Source organism: Acipenser ruthenus, chromosome 18, assembly GCF_902713425.1.
Source record: "Acipenser ruthenus chromosome 18, fAciRut3.2 maternal haplotype, whole genome shotgun sequence".
Taxonomy (NCBI): domain Eukaryota; kingdom Metazoa; phylum Chordata; class Actinopteri; order Acipenseriformes; family Acipenseridae; genus Acipenser; species Acipenser ruthenus.
In genome coordinates this window covers 26,892,146-26,910,834 of record NC_081206.1, presented here as the reverse complement: position 1 = coordinate 26,910,834, position 18,689 = coordinate 26,892,146, and the positions used below count along the sequence as shown (strand labels likewise).

Below are 18,689 nucleotides of genomic sequence, written 5' to 3'. Positions count from 1 at the left end.
CAATGTCATGAAAAACAACACATATAATGGAGCGTGTGAGTCTCTTCAATTGACATTTAAATCTCGAAACTATTACAGCATAATATGTGAATATACCATAGAGCAGAGTGCCGGCAGTATACTGTACTGATCGTAATTAGCAGTAGAATATCAATTTGGTATCCATTCAAATACAGAATAAAGTCAATGGATATAACTTCCAAAAGTGCTGCCTCAACATTGAGAAGGCAGGATAGCGTTATATTCCCGAGCAAAATACACTACTGCCCGCTATCATTGACAAGGACGGGCCGTTAATCTTTAATTTAAACGATAAACGTTGTTTTAGGAGAATAGAGAATGCGTGGTGTCCATCTGTTCAATGGAATATCGTGATAATATATCATACATTCCCCAACTAACTCAAAAAACTAACTGACTATACCATATTTTTGATGGCATATGGTGCATCCTGCTTTGGTGGAATGTCATGAGGGTTTAGTTATACTATAGTCGTTTCAGTTAAATGTGCTCAACGTGGAAATAACTTTTCCAGATATATATATATATATATATATATATATATATATATATATATATATATATAGTTGTTATTATCGAATTATTTTTCCCGTGGACTGCTCTCGGAATTAAGTAAAACCCATTTGTTCCGTCTATGTCCCGCCCTCTAATTTCCTGCTGAGGAGAGCGGACTGCTTTGATTATTAGGACAACCGTTTTTTCATCTTGTTTTCTGTCTGTCAGTAAAATGCTAAATTAAAATGTTGGTATTTAAAAAAAGATGCTAATATGCGCAGGGAAATCGCTATATGGTTTCTAAATAATAGCCTATGTAGAAAATGCACCCATGTAGAAAAAGCAGATCATCATCTGTAGTCAACATAACAAAAAAGGAAACACTGGAGGCCTGTTTTATTAAGGGTGTTTAGTGATCCAGTTCATGTTTACCACCAAAAACTGTCCGATTAAAACTTGGGCAAAGTGCATTACACAGCAGAGAAACCTGACGACGTGAGGTCAACCACATGTCTAGTTTTTCCTGTCTCTGAGTTTACATACTTACTGTAAGCAGTGCACGTTCGGTGTAAAGTGCAGCAGTTTCTGTCTTAATAAGAACAGTAATGCTCAACAGACATTGCAAGCAAGGGCGTGGCTGTCTTGGTCCGGTTTCTTTGGTCATTTTTGCTGTGATTTGGAGGATTACACCTGTGGTTCCGCACCCACAATGTTTGGATTTCAAGCCTCCGTTTCAGCCTCCGGAAGAACTTACTTTTTGTGTAATGTACAAGAACTTTGGCTGCTGTGATTCGGCTAAAGATCGGGAGTTGATGGACAAGTTCTATCGAATCATGGATAACTTCGACTACTATGGGTATGCGAAATGTGCTGGATACGTCCAAGATATTATTTGTCAGGTAAGAATAATTTGAAGCAGGGGCGGGGGCAAACTAGTTGGTGGTTTCTGCACCGGTAATGAAGCAACATGAAATGTAATATAGTTTAACGATGTAAACGAGACAGCAGCTTCATAAATCATAATAAAAAATGATAAAAAAAAAAAAAAAAAGCTTACATAAGGTTTTGGCATTGCGTCATATAACTCCTCACTTGGCCCTCTTCAGGGCACAGTGGTAAACACTACAAGTGTTGATACATTGCATTGAATTGGATTACCGTTTGTATAGTTTGGGGCAAGTCTTTTGACAAATGATAAAAGATCCAAAACATGGGGGTGTTTGTACAGGTATATTGAAACGTATAATATACTAACATTATATCTATTCAGAACTATTCAATTTCTAATACTTAAATGTGTAGTGTCTCATACGGTTGTTCATAATTAAAGTTTTTCTGCTCCATTTGTTTGGGGGGAAAAGCGGTCTCCTTTTAATTATGATTTAATTTCCTTCCAGAGCTATAACATATATTTACAGTATGTAGAGTGAATAGAATGCTAATAATTAATATATTTTAAACGGAGAGGAAGGAGTTATATTTTAATGTAAAACTAAAAATCATTGAAAAAATAATTCATTTACATATTCCAAACTTTCATTTTGAAGTATCGTATCTGAATTGCATAGTTTACAATATTCAAAGTTGTCAAAACTGAATTCTCAGCTGCTTTTAAATGCCTATTTGAAGGAATGTTCTCCATTCGCTGCGCACCTATATGATGCTGAAGACTCCAGCACTCCTGTAAAGACTCTGCCAGGACTTTGTGGAGATTACTGCTCAGAATTCTGGCTGAAATGCAGGTCGACAATCACGCTCCTCACTGGAGACCTGCAGCTGGAGGAACTTGAGCAGGACCGTGACAGATTCTGTCAGTATCTACAGCTGGGTGATCCAGACTACTGCTATCCTCACCTGCTGGTCAACGAGCAGCTGACAAGGAACCTGGGGCGAGTCAAGGCTAATTCTGAAGGCTGCCTCCAGCTGTGTCTGGAGGAGGTGGCGAATGGGCTTCGGAACCCATTGGCCATGGTTCATGCCAATGATGGCACGCACAGATTCTTCATTGCAGAGCAGGTGGGCCTGGTGTGGACCTACCTTCCTGACCGCTCCAGATTAGCGAAGCCCTTCCTGAACATCTCTGCGGCCGTGCTCACCTCACCCTGGGAGGGGGACGAAAGGGGCTTCCTGGGGCTGGTCCTGCACCCGTATTTTAAGTTTAATGGCAAATTGTATGTCTATTATTCAGTGGAGGTGGATTTTGAAGAGAAGATAAGAATCAGTGAATTTAGAATATCAGCAAGTGACATGAATGCTGTGGACCACAGTTCAGAAAGGTGAGCATGTTTTCATTATATTAAACCAGCATTTAAACCAGTTATTTTTCGTTAGATTATATTTGCTTCATGTTTGTTAAATAGAACATTTATTTTAGGTTGTTAATATATACCAAAAGTTACCTTGGGTCCCAATTTAGCTAACAAGACTTGCATGTATCTCTTGCTTGTCATCATTTATTCTGCTAAGAAATAAATAATTTACATTTTGCTCATGATTTTGACACAGGATTATTTTAGAGGTGGATGAACCATCATCAAATCATAACGGGGGACAGCTACTCTTTGCTGATGATGGATATTTATATATTTTCACTGGCGATGGTGGGATGGCTGGAGATCCTTTTGGAAAGTTTGGAAATTCTCAGAACAAGTAAGATTGCTTTATTTTGTTCACATGTTCAGTTTATGCCATTTTGTAATTCAAAATTAAAACCTGCATGCTGCATTTAATACATTTAAGTAATACATTAATATTAATTGTTCTTGAGTAATATTCTACGTGTCCATGGCACTTTAAATAGTGTTGAAAGCTGTTGGCTCATGCAAATGTCAACACAGTGTATACAATACAATTATACATATAATGAAATGCAGTATGTATTTTTTGTAATGTAATTGTGGTCAGTTATTTTTTTGACAATAAAGGATTGATAAAAATAAGAGACACAAATACTGTATTCCTGTTTGTTTTGAATCTCCCTGCTTTCAGGTCAGCCTTGCTGGGTAAAGTGCTCCGAATTGATGTTGATAACAATGACCGGGGCCCGCTTTACACAATCCCTCCTGATAACCCCTTCATCCACGAACCCCAGGCCCGGCCTGAGGTTTATGCGTATGGTGTGCGCAACATGTGGAGGTGTTCTGTGGACCGTGGGGACCCTATCACCAGAGAGGGCAAAGGGAGGATTTTCTGTGGGGATGTCGGACAGAATAAGTACGAGGAAGTGGACATCATTGAAAAGGGGAAGAATTATGGTTGGAGAGCAAAAGAAGGATTCTCCTGTTATGACAAAAAACTCTGTGCCAATAGCTCATTAGGTAAGCTATGTGTGAGATCTACAATATTTATCTCTATCTATCTGTCTGTATCTATCTATCCAATACAATGTATTCATTTAACCTATCCAAATAATATGTGACATTTCTGCATTTGCAGAAATGTTTTTCTTAATCTAAAAACAGCATTCATTCTTTCCTGACAGGTGATGTTCTTCCCATATATGCCTATCCTCACAAAATGGGCAAATCAGTTACTGGGGGATATGTCTACAGAGGGTGCGAGTACCCTAACATGAACGGGATGTACATATTTGGAGACTTCATGAGTGGGTGAGGCCTTCAATATTCTTATTCCTTGCACTTGTCTACAACCTTAAGGCCTGACAGAACAGTTGGAACAAACACAGAACACACTTTTACAAAGATCATGTTTGATAAATTAACAAAAGTTAAAGGTGATGCTTCAGATGACAACTCCCCAGTGTATATTACTGAATATCGGTATGGTTTTGTCCTTTCCAGGCGTCTAATGATATTACAAGAGAACAAGCGGACAAGGCAGTGGGACTACAATGAAATCTGTATGGGGACTGGACAAACATGCATGTTCCCAGGACTGATCAATAACTATTATCAGTATATCATTTCCTTTGCTGAAGACGAGGCAGGTAATTTGACCCATTGCAGCCTTAAACATAAAATAAAAGTGTTTATTTCTTTATTGTTTTACAATCTTAAAAATGAATTTGAGCAATCAGGTTTCTGCTAGGTTCAAGTCTGAGAGTCTTTCACTTGTTACCTATTGGGAGTTTTATAGAAAGCTATTGGGGACTAACTATGTAACCTTTTCAGAACAGATTTAATAGGGGTTTGTTTTTGGCACCTAGTGGTTTAATTATACCTCGATATGGATGCATAGCCATGGCAGGAAATAATAATCTGAACACCCTTTAATTGTATGTTTTCATGGTTTGAGGAAGAATACAGTGTCGGTTCATTTGTATTTAATTATTACCAGTTATTGATTAATTTGTTTTAATACAAATGCTTCTGATTTCCCTGTTTGCTTTCTTCTGTGCAGGAGAACTATATTTCATGTCCACTGGAGTTCCTAGTGCAACATCGTATTCTGGTGTAGTGTACAAACTGGTAGATCCATCACGGTAAGGAACTATTCATGTTAAGAATGTTATTCATGTTATTTCCCAATATCTTAAGGACTGTGACAACCTCAGTCTGGGCTGTTTTTGATCATACGAGTTAACATTGTGTTAATCCTGCAAATTCATTTGTATGAAATGTTCATTACAAATAAAAAGGTGACTTCATGCATTTAAAAAGGGTTTGTCTTTCACAACCCCACTGTGTGATGTGAAGAGGTCTGTTTGTTTATCCTGGCAATGTCATTACAGTTTCTAGCTTTTCAGACAACACGTGACAAGGAGAGCCGGTTTACTAAACTGTGCGAGACACAGAAACCAGCATAACATAATATTCTATATATAGCGGCACACATTGGAGTTTAAAACATTTAACCATCTGAAATACATTTTCTATACATTGCACCAAAAAGTGGTAGACAGAGTAAACTTGCTTGCTTCTGCAGACAACAGTGTGTCAATTGGCACATTTACTGGGTGTTTTTGACTAAACAAATCCTTGAAAACATTTAAACATATTCAAACTGCTACACTATTGTTCCATTTACAACGTTTCATATTAACCAGTATGAGCTTGTTCTTTTTGTAGCATCTCTCAAACCAATCATCAACATGTTTTCTTATATTTCAGCACAACATAAACAGTTTCAAGTAACCTCCAATAAATTGACATTACTGGCATCAGAACAGGGACTGCTTGTGACATATTAACCAATGCACAGCCCTATCTTGCATCTTTTACTTACCAAAATAAAATATTAACAAATAAAGTATTTTCAACTAACTTTCTATGCTCACGCCGACTGCAGTCATTGCGTTGCGCGGTACATTATAAAATGGTGCTGCAGGGAATGAGTTATGGCATGCTAAGAGGGTCAAAACAGAGGAATGCACATTAAAAAAAAAAAAAAAGATCTCCAAAGAAATGAACGCGTTAAACGCAGAAGTTAACTGTGATTAATTGATAACCCTACTATGGACAGTTTTTGTTTTTTATATACAAGTAGCTACTCCAGAAGAATTATTTTGCCATGGCTGATATTTTCATTTTTTCTCAATATTCAGTTTTTTGGAGCTTGTGTAGGACAATTAATAATGAAGTCGGGCAATGTTACACATTTTTTGGAAAGAAACATAGACTAAACGGTCTGTTTCTAATTTTGTTCTCTTTCTTTTTTTTGTAGTCGTGCACCGCCAAGAAAATGTCACTACGACCCTCTACCAGTTAAAGTTAAAAGCAGACTCATAAACTTTGTGCCAAAGGAAAGTAAGTATGGCTTTTATTTATACAATGCTAAAAGCAACTCTAATCCAACTGAGCATTTGCCATATAAAATGTTGAATTTCCCAAATTTAAAATAAACAACTGGTTTACATAATTGAGCACAACATTGTGATTATAATCGTATAACTCATTTTATTTCAGAATATATACAAGATATTATGCTAGTAAATGTTTTTTTGGAAGCCTGGCAGAGGAAAACTTTATGTACCGAGAGATGCAAACTGGTGACCTGGATTTATTACTTGCTTAAAATGCTCCTTAGTTGTTCTCATAATACAGGAAGGCACGTTCATACATACTGTTTCTCACTTTTAATGTTTATCATTTTTAAATCACATGAAATGAACTTTGCCCGCTTTTAATGGTGTACGAGATTTTGATCAGCATCTGCAGGAAAAACATAACGGATGTTAGAATCAGCAAGTTCGATCTGTTTTAAAATGTTGGTTTCAGGGGTTGCTTGAAATTTGAATAAAGTGATCCATGAGTCCAAATTATTGGCTGTAGTAGTTCAATTTGGTGAGAAGAGATGTGGTTTCTCTTGCAGAACTTGTAGTGGAGTCTCTGCCTAACAAGCGTCCAAAAGCTAAAGCTACCAAGGCACCTGTGAGACACCCTCCAAGGGCAACAGAGGCACCTCAGCCTGCAACCCCAGACTGGCTGGAGGAATTCATGCAGATTCTGAGGAACCAACAAGAAACGACAACAGCAACCCCAACAACCACAAAACCTGCAAAATCGAGGAAAGGAAGCCGAGAGAAGGGAAGGCAGGGGCGTAGAAGAAAAGGCCATCGCCAGTTAGAGTCAGCCATCCAGAACGGAACGCTGCGATTGGTGAATAAGGAGGGCATGCACAACCAAGGCAGGGTGGAGATCTACATTCAAAACGAATGGGGGACGGTCTGTGATGACCTTTGGAACATAAAGGCAGCGGCTGTGGTCTGTCGCCAGCTAGGGTTCCTTTATGTTGTTCGGGCTTCCAAGAAGGCACAGTTTGGAGAGGGCAAACACTTGAGAATTTTATTAGATGACGTGCAGTGTGAAGGGTATGAGGATAGCCTTTTGGATTGCAAGCACGCGGAAATAGGGATACACAACTGTGATCACCATGAGGATGCAGGCGTTATATGTGGGAATGAAGAATATGGGGAATATTAGGGAGGCCAGGTACAGTTTAAACATGTAAAACCTCAATTTAGATATCTGGACATTGGTATGTGCCTCAGTGTCGATCCTTGACACTTTACTGTGTCAATAATTCACACGTGATAACAAATTAAATAGCGTGAACTGAATTAATTCATACTTAATTCATATACCAGTATTAACCTCTGACTTTAATTGATCATGAACAGGTATTCAAATGTAAAGTGCAGACTGTAAATCAATGTTATTGATTCCAATTACTGTCAATTCATATGCTTGATTTTTGTGACCACTTCTCAGGTAAGGATAAGCAGGACTAATATCTTTATTCTTTCCTTACAGTAATCCAGAAAGCATACCTGTACCCTTTTTCAGAGTGGGAGTTCAGTCTCTATTGAGAAAGGAGTATAGCTTTGGCTACATGTTTATGCAATGAACAAGAATGCATGGCTATGTCAAACTCTGTGCTAAACTAGTGCACTGCAGTATTTACAGACTTGTACTGAGGCATCTCAACATCACTTAGTGTCTCACCATGTACCATAGTAAGGTATGAGTTCTGAAGGGGCCCACTTAAAATTGTCAATAGGCAAGTATGCAACATGAACAAGAATTCTGCCACCTTGTGGTAGTTCATGAGATATCTGAATGCGAATTTCTGTACTAGAGTTCAGTCGATCACTAGCTTAAAACAGGTTCTTATAGACAGGACAGAGAAAAGAGTACTGCTAGTTACAATGATAATCTCATCAGCATCCCTTTTTTATTCATGCTGACAAAAATGTAATTTCAGATTACAACCCTAATATAATAATTAAAAAAAAAAATCCTCCCAGTCTCAATCAATTTCTAGATGCCAAAAAAAAATACTATATTAATAAAACGTTTTTTCAACTAGGACTATGGTTTATTAAGTTACTGATTTTATTCAAACACGCAGCTGTCTTATCTTTGCATAGTATATATATTTAGCATACAAATTACAGATGATTTGTTGTAAACTGGTTCACCACATTCTGTATGTTTGATCGATCACCTCATTTCAAATTTTAAGTATTTCCCTTGCAATTAGTCACCCGAGACTTGACTGTGCACACCACTCCATCTCTGGGTCTCAGAGTTCCTGTGTCCATTATTTTAAACGTTTGTCCTGGAACCAGCAGAAACTCAAACCTTTGCAGCAGTTTTGCCATCACAACTTTTGCCTCCATCTATTGAGGAAAACAAACAAGAGTGAATCTCACAGTAAAGCCAATTCTGTCTACTGTACGACATATTTTCCTTCTATATTTCTAAGATCTTTTGTTGAAAAATCTTACCTGAGAAAATGTTTGTCCAAGACACGAGCGATGACCCAATGTAAATGGAAAATAACAATAATATGGCCTAAAAATAAGACCAAACAATACGTTAACATTGTTAGCTTTTATGTTTAATACAAGAATTTCATAAGATATCATTTTCTCAACACTGATGAAACCACATGGGAGTATATTTCCAAAGGGTTTACTCCAGTCTTTAATTTAAAAACACACACCTGTTAATCGAGAATTAAACAACTAATACAAGGTCATTTGCTACACTGCCCATAGTGTCCAACTTGTGCTATTGTTGATATAATCATGCAATACTTCTGTGTGCCATCAACTGGACGACTTCAGGTGCTGATTCTGCCACTCCTGTCCACAATGTTTAAATGACTGGATCTAAAATAAGGTCATTAAAAAAAGAGAGGCAACAAAAACTTACTTTGGTGCATCTGGGTGAAATCTTTCTGGATCAAATTTCAGTGGATCTTTAAAAAACTTCTCCATCCTTCCCATGATGTAAGTGTTGAACTGTGCATTAGTGCAAAATAAAAAATAAATAACCCAATAAGAGCACCCACAGTGTAAGGACATTTTATTTGAACAGTTTTAGCTCCTCTTCCTTTAAAAACATCAATAAATGACCTGAGAAAGGACTGGCCGGATTAAAGTTTGTGGTGCCAAAAAACCAAGTATTACAGATTTGAAAATTGAGAGATTAAACAAAATCCCTTTGTATAGACTATTTGACAATTATGAGTATTGGAATAACAAATTGTTAAATGGTTTTCAAGTTTTATTTTATTACCCCATTTTTCTCCCTAATTGACGAGGTCCAATTATGCCGATCTTTGCAGCAATGTATTGTAAGTGCATGGACACCTCAAATAAATCCCAGTAGGATATAAATGCTGCTTACAGTGGCTGAGATTCCTCCAGGAATGTGTATCCCCTCGATGACGGTATCTTCAGGGATCCAGCGGGATGTGCCAGGTGCGGGGGGGTATATTCTCAGAGATTCCTTCAAAACCTGTCAGATCAAAAGTACTTGATGCATGGTATTATTTATAGTATTTGTCACAATCACAGGCTAGTGGTGTGCTGATTTAGATGTTTTGCTCTGAAATAATAGTATCTGCTCTATTACTATTTTCTGACTAACTAACATAGGCCAAATATTTGAAAATTGATTTGAAAATATTAACTAAAACCAAATATACTTTAGTGACCACAAATGTTAAATCAAGTTTCAGATACATGTATAAAATAGGTTTACTTTCAGAAAGTTTAGTAAAAGGGATAGTTATTGAGAGCAAATTTGTTGATGATTGAACTAAATCCTGTAAAGCTGCATAGTGCTGAACTCAATATACAGGTAGTAATTAATTATTACATGTGTTATTTACCTGGGATAAATATGTTAACTTGCCAAGGTCTTCGTAATCAATGTCCCGCTTTGAACCAATTACGTCATCAACTTCGACTCTTAGCCTGTAAGTTCAGTAAATATTGCTTCCTTTAACAAGTTCAGAAATGTGAAATACATATTCTGCATGCGTATTAATGTTGTCTCAGGAATAGGGGCTCTTCCTTTATCAGTGATCTAGCTAGCTAGAGAAAGTGGTGACATGACAGATGAGCTGTGTACATTTATGTCACCTTAAAATCAAGTACGGCCTCATTGTCATTAACATTCAAAATGTGTAGCTATCAGTAACATGGTGTTATGAAACTGGTGTGTGCAGACTCTCTTCTTTTAAAATGTCTGGAACCTGGTATGAAAGGGCACTTACTTTTTCATTATCTCTGGTTGCCTGGTCAGTTCCATTATCGTGAATGACAGTTGATTAGCTGTTGTTTCCTGTCCTATGTATTTAAAAGGAACCGTTTTAAATCAGACCTACATAAAATTGATACACATTAGCTATGAACTTGAAAACTGTTCTCAGAAGTAAAATAAATTGTTCAACACTTTTCAGCCCTAATAAATAATGAGAATGTATAAATATAGATTTACAGTAAATATACAATGTGAAATTTACTTGTGAAGCAAGGTCACCAACCTTTTGCAGCATTACATTTAAACAAAACTTTATCTTTAAGACAACTATAAGGCCATTCTCATTTGCATGGGTCTGGACTGTGTTATGAATTCATTGATGTCTGTGCTTTATGGGACATTAATAAGAGATATGGTTCTTAATGTGCTTCCTCTGCACAAAACATGTTATTCTACAGGGACAGCATTGACTACATGTTAATGGATATGCTCCATATCAAACAACATTTTAACAAGGTGAAAGCTACATCTGTACTAACCTGCTATGAAGAAAGTAATGAAGTTGTCAAGCATTACTTCATCGTCATAGTCTCCTTCTTGTTCTAAAAAAATAGCAGAAGTTGCTGTTGACTTTAATAGAACTATTTTGTGAAGAGTAACACGAGCATTTTATTTCAAGCACCTGTATTTCAAAGTAAAAAAAAAACACCCTAGTATTTGTATGGTGTAGAAATTTAAATATAGCAAATTGGCTTTCTCTTTTGTCATTTTCTTCATTCACCGTGGTATTCTGCAAGACAGACGCATGTCTTAGTTTAGGAAGAAAAGCATTTTAATGCATTTTCCATTTGTACTAATTTTTTGTATATAGACATACAAAATTAATTCAACCAGTTTATTACCTCTGAATGACTCATTCTTTTTTTGAACCCGATCTTGATGCAAAACACATGAAGCTACTTCCATTTGTGCACTTAGTAACTTTGTACTATACTTAATAAACAACTCATTATCTAGCAGGTAATGACTGCTGTGTCGGGCATTAACGTTTAATTATAGTGACAACAGAAGTGACAGAAAGAAAGAATGACTTACTTTTAAACTAAATCTGGTGTTATTACTGCTTTTAAAACATGAGAACTGCCCCTTGCCCCACATTGCATCTGTAGCACTGTGTAAAGTAATGATTCTTTGTTCTCACCCTGCAGTGTAAGTTCAAACTTTGCACATTTATATTACAGTACAGGTTTTGATAGTGGTTTAATAGACGGTTCAGAGTGATAAACCTTTGCCCATTAAGGTGTGTGGGCATGAAATAACTGTTTGCAAAACAACTGTTGTTTGCTCAAATACTGGTTGTATTTCCGCCCAATTCCAAAGGCTGAAAGGGCTTTATCAGGAACCACTCTGTCTCCAGCTTTTATCTGCCTTGCCAGTAATCTGGGCTTGTGAAATAAAGAATTCTATTCATGTTACGGTATCCTCCAATATTTCCACTGATAGTTGTCATGGTAGTATCTGATAAGTCTGAACTCAAACATGTTTTTCATTTTGTAAAGATCCTAGATAATTATGGTTTCTATTTCTATTTTTTTGTTTTGTTTTGTACGATTGCTTGTTTTGGATTATTGCTTAACATCATCAATGCAGGTCCTTCCCACCCCCCGCCCCCATAGTCTAGATAAACCTACAAGAACAATGACGGATGATTCAGTTTAACGGTTAACTAACATCATCATTTGAATTAGTTGTCTTTTTGTGTATTTTCACTACTTGTCTGGTTCAATTAAGTTGAACTTAGTTCAACTTAATTGTTCATCTTCAGTGTTACTTGATTTTGTCTATGCAGAAAGTCATCTAGTGGGGTGAGCATAGATTGGAGGTAGGGGATAAAAGGGTTATTTATGTATGGATTCTGATCCATTCTTACATTCTTATCATGATACATGATCAGGAGCCCATAGCTTACTTGTAGTCCAGCAAATCATTCTCCAGTAATGAGTGCATGTGATTTATAGTTGTTGTCTTTTAACTGATTTACCAGCGCTCTTCAGAATCTGTGTTAGGATGTCATCTGGCACCTCCTCCCCATTCTTGACGGCTCTCTTTCTCTTTTCAATGTACTCTTTTCCAGTTTTACGAAGCAGTTCTGCAGAATCTTCCACCTCTTTCACAAACTTCCAGTGCCAAGGCATGTACTGTTGAAAAAGTGTTCTGTTTAGTAGCAGGAATTTAGGATTGAGACTAAACAATAATTTAGACTTTTATGAAACAAAATTAGTTTATTCTGTAGGGTGATGCAAAACTTTTCGCCATGGATTTGTGTAAGTGCCAAAGTTTACACATATCATTTTTTTTACTCACCAGGTTCCATATCTTACCATCATATACGGATTTTGAATATATTGTGTCATTCCTTTCAAACATGTGGATATAGCATGTGGAAAAGGAGTCTTACTCTCATCCAGCAAATTCAAATCCATTCCAAAAGCTACCTGTACAGAACAATTAAGCAATTGAGTATTGTACAGTCTTAATTTCATCAGTTTAATAAATCTACTTTGCTTTGTGTCTGCGGTAGATACAGTCTCACAAAACATAGTTTTTAAAAGCAACAGTCATTAAATACAACCCATAATTCGCCTAGCTCACTTTAGCGATGACGTCAAGGGTCACACAGTTGACCATGAAGTGCATGCTGACAGGAGTTTGACTCTCAGTTTTCTCCTCGAGTTTCTCCATTAGACATTCAGCCTTTTCATTAAAAACTCCCATCATACCCTTCAGGTACCTGTCAAGTTGAGATCGGAGATGATTTCACTCTTCGAATGAAAAGAAAACAACAGAAATGGCTGGTTTCACAGACCCTAATTAACGCTAATCCTGGACTACCTAATTTTAATTTAGGTAAGGTAGTCCAAGATTATTTTTTATCGTGGTTTAGTCGTAAAAGTTAATGGTGTTAAAAAAAAACATATCCAAGAGTTGCAGGCTGGTTTTAACTGTGAATGTAATACAAATATAATTTAATAACTATAATATTTTGTTGTTTGCTTCTGGTATTTACTAGGGTCCCAAATGATCATAAACCCAGGCTTTTACAGAATAATTGGCCACAGCAGCAATAAAACAATGTATAAGTGTGTTGCTGAACTACTATTGGCAGTGTATCAGACTTGTAACAAACTATGAACATGGTAACAACACTTCATGGCAAGGCTATTTGTGGAAGCAAATTCTGTGATAAACCTAAAAATAATAGAGGCACACCCTCAAGTACTCGACATGTTTATAATACCAAATCATACCATGCTTATCATAACAAATGCCTGCTCTGAAAGTTCTGTTCTTCAAACATGAAACCATTATGTACATCTAGTAGACAAACTGGAGTCTAAACACAAATATACTACTAGATGTTTGCCACCTGGCATGATATGTGACTACATGCACGTAAAGTACAATAATTGAGTCAGGCTGCCAGGTCCTAGAAATAAATAGCATGAAGAGTTATCAAGGGCTTCATTCATAAAGCATTATCATGCTGTTAAATGTATAGGACTTATCATTTGTAAATCAGGCCCCATATGTCTTCATTATGAATGAGTGGTGCTATGGAGCTACTACAATAACCTTTGGTCAGCAAAATAAAATAAAAAAACGTGCATTCGGCTGAAGGCAGGGTCCATAATTCTACGCTGTTTGTACCAATGGTCGTCATCAGGATCAGTCAGGAGTCCCTTTCCAAGAAATCTATAAAAAAGAAACTTTTCAAATTAATTGATGTTTTTTTTTTTTCTCTCTGCAAGTTCTGGCTATATATTTTAGCAATACGTAACTAGAAAGTTTAATTCAAAGGTTCAAATGTTGTGTTTTTAAATAATAAACTCATAACATAAAGTACTGTATTGAAGTGATTAGTCTTACATATTTAGTTTAATTTGAAACACCGAGCACATAAGAGTATAAAAAGAGTTATATTTTTTTGTTTTGTATCAAATTCCAACTGGTTCATAAAACATATATATTGGGTGATTATTTTAAGGTGAATGTCAGTGTTTCTCTTAAAAGAATGTGAAATTCTAATTTTCTGCACAAGCATTTGTAGAAAAGCATGCAAAAAGTTTTTTGACCACTCTTCTGTCTTTCAGTGAACTGCATCTTCTTTTAATTTTTTGATTCCATAAACTATGTGACGAGATTTGTGTATCTGTCAAACAGTCTTGCACTTTCTGCTTGATGGGTCTGTTACAGATAAAAGGGGATTCTGGCCTTTGTGTAATTGAAGCGTAATGAACCTTCCCTGATTTTGAATAGATTCCCTCCCTCCATTTCAGACAAACATCCCTTTAAAGTTAAATTTTCTCTTCCTAAAAATAAGATGCTAGACGAGGGAAATAAATACATTTTAAAAAATAGATTAAGTGTGGGTTTTTACAAAATATTATATCCAGGATATTAAACCTCTTTACGTCAGCCTTGAAAATATTGTTTAGCCAATTTGAGTGTTACATTTACGCTTGCTCAATCATGTTGTGGAAACAGCTCAATTACCCTGAGTTCTCCACTGGAAAGAGATCATGTTCAAAGCCTAAAAATAAGCAGGTTCTCGCATTGTGAAGAACTCAACTTGAATAATGATGATATTCACCACGTTGACTAAAATATAGTTTATGTGGCCAATTTTTATGTCATGTGCAATCCCTTCATAGTTTTTAGCATCTAATTTGTTGCTTAAAATGAAACAAATGCGTACATGCTGACTCATAATCCTACCCAAATAAATGTAAATGCCATTAAAATAAAATGTGCAAACTAAAGTTAACAAAATATTTTCTTAGGAAGTATATATGTATATACTCAGCACCTGCACAGTACAATGGGTGACATCCACATCCTGGTGTCTCAGAAACTTACAGTATGAAGGTATGTTAGACCTCACCTTTACCTGTTTCCAAACCTATTCAGGGAAGCTCAGTCGCCAGGTTTTCAGACTTGTACATCAGGACATTTGTGTAAGAGTCTGTACATGCTACTGTGTCTATTTCTTTAGCAGGCAATAATGATAGAGACTACCTACCTTTTACCAAACAAATTAAACAGAAGATTATAGGTGTATGGATCCTTGGGATACTTTGGAGACATCAGATACTCCTGTACAGAAGAGCACATTTTATTTTTCTTTTTTTAGCATCTGAATCATTGAGGCCTGTAAACTACACACAGTATAATAGACTATTATCTGGGCACCAAACTGGTGATGAACCTCAACTCCTGGTAGAGACTTTTTAGGATAGACTAGGTCCATACAATCTTCTGAAACAGCTGTCTACAATAGAAACTGCCCAAGGATATAAGAGCTATCTTTCACATACTAATAGATCTTTCACATACTAATAGAGCAGTCTGCAGTTATCTTTTCAAGACCTCCAGGTCTAAACAGAATTTTGGTCAACTTCACCTTAACAGCATCCGGACTACTGACAAGCAACATCACTCTATGAAGAACATTCACACGATACACAGGTCCATATGTTTCAGTCCTAGAGAAAAATGTTACTCAGTTTAGTTTGGGAAGTTAAAAATGACAATTGCTCGCACAATAACCACAGAAAACCTTTGGTTCACTTCAGAAGTATAATGGCCATTTGTCACAATGATTGATGTTATTATTTATTTATTAAATTTAGTGTGCCTGTAAGAGGGTGAAATAAAAAGGGAAAACAAGCTGTAAATAAAACTACAAAGAAAAGTTGCTTTAAGCAGGGTTTTGCAGCCTCCGCTAGCCTGTGAGGCACGATGTACACTGACGCTCTTCTGTTCGCTCAGTATACTTTTATGGGGTTGCCCAGATCTTCCTGAGCTCAAATATATTGTGTCCCAGGGACTGTATTTTTACCAGTATGGGAATGTAAACAAACTTAATTTGAGCTGCTGTCTTCCTCAGCCGCCTTCACTGCCTTTAGGTAGTCTCTACTGCCGCATGCTGCTTTATCAGGCACCGGCAGTTTCTTTCTTTCTTTCTTTTTCCTGGTCCATAGACTTTCGCTCTCTGTGTTTAATTTAATTCTCCTACCAGGTCTTCCGCTCAAGGAAAAGGAGAGCGTAATTTTTATGGGGTCAATCATCCGTCCCGCCCTCGCACCCCCCCCCAAGACCCGCCCATCAACCAATCAAAGAGGTCTGAGGAATACACCCTCGCGGTCGATCGTTCATCTTCAATCCTTCTAATAGGTATGTGTGTTGCACAGATCGGGCACCATTTCAATTTGGCATGGTCAAGGCTAGCTCCATATAATAGGTGGGTATTTGACTATTTTAAAATGTTAACAGTGCTTGGGTAGTCTAATACCCACTATCACTACTTAGTATACTGAAAATATTAGGTTTTAATAACCTTCATAGCTAGATATATAATTTTTGCATGCTTTATGTTTATTATTTGGGCAAACAGCTGTTGCTTATTTAGTTGTTAAAGAATACTTTTTTTTTACAATCTGTAGAATAGAACCGTTGCATTGTGCATACTGTGCACTGCTACTTACCATTCTAAGAACTTGTCATGTGCCAGCTTGTATCCCTCCATTGCCTTATTCAAAGCGGGACCATGCCCCAGTAGAAAACTGCAGGTGAACATTAATACATATTTTCCATTACTGTAATGAATAACAGCACAGAAAAAAACAAAAACATCTGAAGCATAGAACAAGTGCTACTATGTATAATATGGTGATGCAAACGTTCTATAATAACCAAACTATGGCCAGGTGAGCTTAATCCAAAAGCAGGCTTTTAATTTATTTTAGAGATAATATCCTTAAGGAACAGAAAGAAGACAAGCGTTGAATTAATAACAGAACTGGCAGAAGGCACAGGTGTCGTTCTCCATCCATCAACAGTCCAAAGCACCTTTGACCATTGTTCCATTGTCCAATTTCTGTGTTCTTGTGCATATTTTAGCCTTTTAGTCTTGTTCCACTTTCTTAACAGAGGTATTCTTACTGCAACACATCCTTTAAGTGCTGATTTCAAGAGTGACCTTCGTACTGTTGATTTAAATTGTCAGTATGTAAGAAACGCTGTGATAGAGACAATACGCGACACAATACGTAACATACAGGTAAAGCGTTTCTTGTAAACTTTGCAGGGTGTTCTGTAACATTTTAGCTTAGTAGTAGTAGTAGTAGTAGTAGTAGTACGATAAATCATGTGTTGGTTCCCTGCTGTATTAACAATAGTATTTCAGTGCGCTTTACATACCTGAAAAGCTATATCATGTAATTAACGTACCTATCTCTGGGAGGTCCGGGTATATGATCAAACTTCATGTGAATGTATTGCACATAGAGGCAATAAGCTGCAAAACTGCCAAGTAGCAGCAACGACACAAAGAGAAAAGCACAGCCAGCAAATTGAACCACAATATACAAGACTGACATGTTTCCCCCAACAAGTTTCCCTGCCACTGTGCCTTTCACTGCAGTCTTTCTAATCTCAGTAAAGCCAGGGAAGGGAGTTCCAAATTCTGCCAACAATAGTACATAAGTGCAGGGCAGCGGCTAGAAAAAAAAAAAGATACTGTATTTTGAATACTGCCACCAGCAGGTGAGCATTATTATTATTATTATTATTATTATTATTATTATTATTATTATTATTATTATTATTATTATTATATAAAATGTACTATATATGTTTTGTCTGTATATACACATAAGGATCAGATTACCCCTTTTCTACAAATGGTATATAAAGCTGCTGTGTCCCACAATCAGGTTCATTTGTATACAAGTCACTGTTTACTGTATCTTTGCATGGATCTTCTGTTCTGTGCACTGCAGTCTATGAAATGGGAAGTACTGCAAGGACAGAGCCTGCAATTAATTTTTTAATTCTCAATTGTGTCGTTTTTTTGTGAAAAATTGCCTATTTCATGTACCACAAAGGCATGCAAACATTATGCAAATACAACCGCTTGGGGACAGTGTTGCTGCAGTGAAACAATACAGCGCATGCAGTCCACAGACTGAAAAAAATACATTTCAGTAAACTTGTTTTAGGCAAATTAGTGCAGAGAGATAATGGTATCTTGATGATGATTTATGATATGTAATGGCATGCCAGAACTGTGGAGTGGGAGCCATCAACCTTGAGGGAAAACTTACCAAAAGAAAGATTCTTAACAAGGAAATATCATTATCTGATCAGTTAAATATA

General features: G+C 36.7%; 2 protein-coding genes across 4 annotated transcripts; one reads left to right on the top strand and one right to left on the bottom strand.

The window, feature by feature from the left end:
* Positions 1-681: 681 nt before the first annotated feature.
* On the top strand, positions 682-8,285 carry LOC131698672 (HHIP-like protein 1). Of its 2 annotated transcripts, none has more exons than XM_058991768.1 (9): positions 682-1,415; positions 2,146-2,792; positions 3,022-3,165; positions 3,505-3,833; positions 3,998-4,124; positions 4,317-4,462; positions 4,876-4,957; positions 6,139-6,221; positions 6,787-8,285. In XM_058991768.1, exons 1-9 carry the CDS (start codon positions 1,122-1,124, stop codon positions 7,395-7,397), a joined length of 2,463 nt encoding a protein of 820 aa, XP_058847751.1. In that variant the 5' UTR covers positions 682-1,121; the 3' UTR covers positions 7,398-8,285. The 2 variants fall into 2 exon arrangements, with proteins under 2 accessions (XP_058847751.1, XP_058847752.1); XM_058991769.1 differs by lacking the exon at positions 682-1,415 and adding an exon at positions 1,617-1,744.
* LOC131698673 (cholesterol 24-hydroxylase-like) lies at positions 8,130-17,989 on the bottom strand. 2 transcript variants are annotated; one of them, XM_058991770.1, is made up of 15 exons: positions 17,763-17,989; positions 17,018-17,095; positions 15,934-16,015; positions 15,553-15,626; positions 14,106-14,225; positions 13,125-13,263; positions 12,854-12,967; positions 12,514-12,670; positions 11,012-11,074; positions 10,486-10,558; positions 10,099-10,183; positions 9,612-9,722; positions 9,135-9,223; positions 8,705-8,771; positions 8,130-8,596 (listed from the first exon to the last, which is right to left on the bottom strand). In XM_058991770.1, the coding sequence occupies exons 1-15, from the start codon at positions 17,909-17,911 to the stop codon at positions 8,435-8,437; spliced, it is 1,563 nt and encodes a 520-aa protein (XP_058847753.1). In that variant the 5' UTR covers positions 17,912-17,989; the 3' UTR covers positions 8,130-8,434. The 2 variants fall into 2 exon arrangements, with proteins under 2 accessions (XP_058847753.1, XP_058847754.1); XM_058991771.1 differs by having other exon boundaries at positions 14,139-14,225.
* Positions 17,990-18,689: the final 700 nt, after the last annotated feature.